Source organism: Ailuropoda melanoleuca, chromosome 5, assembly GCF_002007445.2.
Source record: "Ailuropoda melanoleuca isolate Jingjing chromosome 5, ASM200744v2, whole genome shotgun sequence".
In the NCBI taxonomy this organism is placed as follows: Eukaryota; Metazoa; Chordata; class Mammalia; order Carnivora; family Ursidae; genus Ailuropoda; species Ailuropoda melanoleuca.
The window spans coordinates 76,218,643-76,224,642 of NC_048222.1; the positions used below are offsets into that span (position 1 = coordinate 76,218,643).

The 6,000-nt window shown below is 50.5% G+C and overlaps 1 protein-coding gene across 3 annotated transcripts in view; it reads left to right on the forward strand.

Moving 5' to 3' along the window:
- Positions 1–4,537, forward strand: part of GFRA2 (GDNF family receptor alpha 2) — a 103,621-nt gene extending 99,084 nt beyond the window's left edge. For 2 of the 3 annotated variants that reach the window (XM_034661315.1, XM_034661314.1), the window contains exon 9: positions 3,959–4,468. In XM_034661315.1, coding sequence (XP_034517206.1) covers positions 3,959–4,453 — 495 coding nt within the window. In that variant the 3' untranslated portion in view covers positions 4,454–4,468. Of the gene's footprint in view, positions 1–3,958 lie in introns of all 3 variants that reach the window. The other variant, XM_034661316.1, reaches the window with a different exon arrangement.
- The last annotated feature ends 1,463 nt before the right edge of the window (positions 4,538–6,000 follow it).

A 6,000-nucleotide genomic window follows, 5' to 3' on the forward strand; every position in this document is an offset into this window, starting at 1 on the left:
ACACAGCCATGATCTCATTTCATCCTCGCAGGGACTATGTGAATCAGGCTGGCAGGTGTTTTCATCTGGATTCTCTGTGAGAAGCTTAAGGCCCAGAGAGGTCAAGGGATGGGGTGGAAATCCCCCAGCTGGCTAGCGGCCCAGCTGGAGTAGAAAGGGCCGCTGGGACCCTGGTTCAGGGCTCTTTGCCCTGTGCCTGGTGGGAGTGCCTCCAGGGGCTGTGTCTAGCAGCTGGCATAGTCTCTGAAGTTTGCTCTGAAGAAGGTCAGAGCCTGAATCTCAACCAGTCCAGCCTGCAGAAGCTGAGAGGGCCTGGCCTTCTGGTAAGGCCGCCTCTGCCCATGGCTTACACGGGATGATGGCATCAGGGAAGACAGAGGGCTAAGCTTTGAAGGCCTTGATTTGTCTCTGGGGCTGGGTTCAAAGTCAAAAGCTCTGACAGGCAGTGTTGCCAAAGACAGTATTAATGTGGCAGGGCTGGGGGAGGGCGGAGTGCGGAGTGAAGGCTCTGAAGTCGGCCTCTGAAGCGGTATCACGTATACACACGGGCCTCCGTTCGGAGTGGCCACCCAGGCACACGCACGGATTGGCATTTAGCAACTTTCCAAATTCGAAATGCAGTATAAAATTAAATCCACATTTAAGGGCTTTTAAAGCATAGCCTATTTATTCAGTGGCTCTTTATGAAGCCCTCACCGATTTATAATCTATGCGGTAACTCACTCCACATTGCTGAGAGCTGGGTGTTAACCCTTACCTGGGAGAATCCTCTCTCCCCATACAGAGCCAGTCTCAGTAACCCAGGCCTGCAAGATGATGGAGGGGTTTCTGCTCCCTCAGGTTGGCAGACGGACACCTGGCAGGGGGAGGTGATCTGTGTGCATCCTCCCCCTTGCCCTGATGACCTACTTCTTCTCCTGGTCCTCTGGAAATCCCTGCAGACCTGGAGCTGGAGATGCAGAAAAATTTATTCGTTCAACACCATTTATCTAGAGCCCGCTCTGTGCTGCCCATGGGGGAGCCCGAGGAGGACATGGACTGGCCAGCAGGGTGGGCTTCCCCTTCGCATGCATGGCCGACTGGTGCCATGACCTCTTCCCCCAGTGCGCCCCCTTCCCGGGGAGTGAAGAAAGACGTGACAGCCCCCCAGGGAGATCCCCAGGCCTTGGCCTAGCTCCTTCGGGTGGGCAGCCTGTTCTCCGAAGGTTTTCAATTAAGTCTGTCCTGGGGAGGAAAATCCTTTTATGATACTTGGACTAATGCAAGCGACTTTCTCTGCGGTGTCCTTCTGGAGAACGACTCGGGCCTTAGGGGGTGTTTCTTCCACTTCTGTTGGGGAGCATTTATGCTAATAATGTGCAGTCTCAGTTACATAACCGGGCCTTTGTCAGCGGTTTTCTGATGGGACCTTCTGTGAAGTTGGGGTTGGTTGTTCAGTAAGCATTTCTGAGGAATGCTCCAGAAAGCCCATGGTGCTGTAATTGTGCTTCTGTCCTGCTGGGCTCCACGTGCCACTGGGGCTCTAAGTCAGGCTTTCGAACCTTTGTGGTGCTCTCTGCTCCTGGGGCAGCTGCTCCTGAGCGCGCTAGGTCCCCGAAACCCCCTGAGCGTGTCTGCATTGGCGGGGCCAGCACACCTGGCTCTGGCCTCAGCGGGAGCAGGGGCCATTACGGCAAGGGGCAGGGTGTGGGAGAAAGAGCTCTCCTACAGGAAAAGTGAACCCAAGCCAGCCCTGCAGCCTCTTGTTAAATGTAAAGCTCCAACTTCAGATCTCATTATCTGAGATCTCATTAGTGGCAACGATAGTAACTAACATTAATTGAGTGCCTTTTAGGCATTTAAATGCCTTATCTTATTTAATCCTATTCACGTTCCTATGAGGAGTTGGTATCATTCTCTCCATCTTGCAAGCATGGAAACTGAGGCTAACGGGTTTAATACCTCGTCCAGGGTCACTTAGTTGTAAGCGGTGGTGGCGGATGGCTGGGATTTGAAGCTGGGGCCTCCTGCTTGTTGCTTTGTTAGCTTGTCCATTGGTACACGCACAGACGGGATGTTTTCTGTAACTCCAGCTCTGAAATACAGATGAAGTCCTTGCCCTGGAGAAGCTCAGAATCTAAGGGGGAAGGCCTTCCTTGGAGCGCTCTGTGTGGACACAGACGAGGGGAAAGTGCTCAGGAGAGGGTGTGCAGAGCACACAGCCCTGGAGGGCCCCACAAGCAGAGTCTAAGCATCAGCGACTGTTGGCATCCAGGAAGGGCTCCGGCTCCACGGAAGCAGGGGGTGCTTGAGCTGAGTCTGGAAGTGTGGGCAGGAGATGCCAGGCAGCCCTGGGGAAAAGGGCCCCCAGCAGAAGGAACAGCCTGCGTGGACACAGAGAGGGATGAGAGCTAGCGCTCCTGCTGAGCACCTTGAGTCGTTTGGTGTGGCTGGACAAGGACAGGCCCAGGACCAACGACAGGCTCATACGTCTGGAGGAAGTCTCACATGGAAGGAGGGAAGGGCCTACGTGGAAAGACAAGGGGAACGTTAAGTCCATGGATCTCAACATCGTGCTGAGGCCCATCTCTGCTATCCATCAACACCTTTCTCTTTCACCTTAAAAACTTAAAACCCATTTTGCACATGGTCCCCTTCGGTGTCAGTGTTGTGGGCTCCCACCCCATGCGTCAAGCCGTTGCAAGCTGCTGAACCCAGCTACGGCATCTGGGAATCTCTCCCTCCTTGTAAAACCTCCCCCCAAGTCTGAGCACATGGGAAGCACCTTCGAAACTTTTAACTTGTCTCCCTCAGTCCCCCCCCCCACCAACCACTACAGTGACACTGAGCAGTCCCGATCCTAAAGTAGATGTTCAGAAGGAGATGAAATTAGTGTGTCCTACTAAACCTCTTCGGTGTCTTTTATGTCCTCTCAGAAAGTCTCTAGAAACAGGAGTGAACTAGGAACAGTTGGGATAAACGTTGGCCACAAACATCATCATAGCAGGGTGCCGGGGGAGGGGGCAGGGGACATGGTCACTTCAGGCTTCACACTCACCACGCTTATCTCCCCATTCCACACTGGCCTCCGGACCCCGAAGTTGAATCTCATTCTCCCTGCTCCCAGCCCCACCTGTGTTCTTGGATGGGAAGATTCCATATCATGAAAAGGCCAGTACTCCCTGGGTTACTGTATACATTTAATATCATTCCAATAACTTACCAATGGGTTTTGTTTTCCCCCTGGAACTAAACAAGGTATTTTAAAGTTTATATGGAAATTTAAACAAGGAAAGAACCCTGAGAAATAACTTAAAAAAAAAAAAGAGCAGGGAGTGGACACTAGCCCTACCAGACAACTTGCAATCACTCTACAGCCTCAGTAATTGGAATGGTGTGGCTGCTGCGCAGAAAAATTGACCAAAGGGACAGAACGCTCCCAAAATAGGTCCAGAACATATATAAGAAATTAGTAAATGATACAGGTGGTCTCCCAAATCGATATGGTAAAGATCAATTTTAAATAAAGGATATGGGGACCACAAAATAGCCATTTTTGGAAAAAGATTAATTTGGTTCTATGCCTCATACCGTGCATTGGGAAAATCTCCAGGTGGAACAAAGATTTAAATGTTAAACACACACATAAAAATGCTGTAAGGAAACATGGAGATCACCTTAGATGAGGACAGCCTTTCTAACTATGATTCAAAATCTAGAAGCCAAGGAAAAGATGGGTAAATTTGATTATGTAAAAATAAAAAAGTTTATGCATGCCCGAAACACCGTAAGTAGAGTCAAAAGGCAAATGATAAACTGAGAAAAGGTATTTGCAGTGCATATCACAAGGAGCTAATGCTTCTAACACGAAAAGAATGAGAAGTCTGGAAGATCCATAACCCAGTAGGAAAATGGACAAGGGATACGAACACCGAGTTCACAAAACAGAAATGCAAATGGTCTTTTCCTCTTCCAACAGATGCTCACCCTGTTCATAACGGGACGGATGCAAATGAAGACAACACCGGAGATACCAGTTTTCACCTCTCAGCTCTGGCAAAAATCCCAAATCTTGACGAAACACAGTGTTGGCTTAAATTGTGGGGAAGCACGCAGCCTCCGCCACCGCTGGTGGTGTGTAAAGCAGAGCGCTTCCCTGGGTGAGACCCTGGTAATGTCTCCCCGCATCACAAATGCATCCACCCTTCTGCCCAGCCATCCCACTTGTGGGGGTCTATCCTACAGACACAGCTGCACAGGTATGACGTCACACAGGTACAAAGCCGGTGGTGACGTCACTGCTGCCGACAGAGCACTGGGAACGCCCCCATGCCTGGCAACAGGGGCAGGAATGAATACATTGTGGTACATCTACGCAGTGGGCAACTGCAGCGGGGAGAAAGGGGGAAATCTCCATGTAGGAACACATGGAGATCTTCAGGGTATTTTTGTTAAAGTGAAGAAAGCTAGGTAGAGAATATGTAAACAGTATCATATCTTTTGTGGAAAAATGGGAAGAAATATTTGCATAAAGAAACATCGCGGGGATAACAAGGATTGGATCAAAGGGCTCTCTGTGGTGGGGAACAGGGGAGGTATGGAGCAAGGCTTCTCTGGGTTTCTTTTTTATTTAGTTTCAGCTTTTGATGAATACATTTTTTATCTGAATTGTCCTGGAAGTCCGTATGTTCTAACCTAGCTTGACCATAAGAATCATTTGGGTTACTTGTTAAAATTAATCCAGATCCCAGGACCCTGTCTGCGATGGGCCCTGGGAAAGTGTGTTTTCCCGCAAGTGCCAGCTTACCCTGTGATGGGGAAGCTAGGGGAGTGGCCACAGGAGCCAGGTGGATAAGACCAACCCTGTGTCACAACCCAGGTCCTGAAAACCTGGGTTTCGATTGGATGGGCATGGAAATCTTGCTCTTTCCCTGACGATCCTTCTCTGCTCCCCCGTGGGGCTCGTCCTCCCATCCCACAACAAAGCACTGCCGGTACGTGCCTTTCTCCAGCAATCGAAAGCATGTTGGATTTCATTTTCCATAGTTTTGCATTAAGAAAAAGACATAAATTAGTTTTTGTTTTTAAATACGAAATATCATACTCTTGAAAATACTTTTTCAAACTACCCCTACCCTGGCCTGTTTCCCAGGGAATTCTGAAAGCTCCAATGGATAACCCTATCCACCCACCCAGCAATATCCCTCTCCTACCCGCAAATCTCGCTCAAAGAAACTGATGGAAGATGCTTCAAGAGATCCCTCTGGTCCTTCCTCTCCCTCCAGGAAGCACTGCAGGTGTTAATGCCAAGGGAGCCCCTCGTCCTGAGAGTCAGGCAATGGGTCCCTGTGGCAGCCCAGTAGCGCTGGGGGGATCTCTGGGCACCAGGCCATCTTCCCTTTCTCTCCTTCTGGAGCTCTCCTCCCTGTCTCACAGGCTGTGTGTCCCACAGGCAGCTCACCTCTGCTGCCTCACCCCTTTGCTACCAGGCACATAAGCCTCCCCCTTTTAAAAAGGGTTTTAATAATTAACTAACTAACTAACTAACTCATTTTTTAGCAAGAGAGAGTGTGCGAGTGGGAGGTGGGGGACACAGGGAGAGGGAGAGAGAGAATCCTTAAGCAGGCTCCATGCCCAGCGTAAAGCTGATGTGGGGCTTGGTCTCACAGCCCTGAGATCATGATCTGAGCTGAAATCAAGAGTCGGACGCTTAACTGAGCCACCCGGGTGCCCCCTTTGTAAGGGTTTTATTGGTAATCTTTATGGGGGAGCAGTAAGCAGTAACCCAAGTAATGACCATGCGGGAGATACCATGGTCTTGGTCCTCAGACATCAGTTCTGAGGCCCTTTTGGGATGCGCTCTAGAAGTTAGGGAGATGTTCGTGGAGACCCCATGTGAAGTGTCGGCCCTGTAAGCCCCTCAGCTGCTGAGGACGTGCCAGGAGGACCTGGAGGGGCTCTGGCAGAGCAGCGTCCAGTGAGGGGTCGCTGTGGGCCCACAGCCAAAGGGGCAAGACAGGA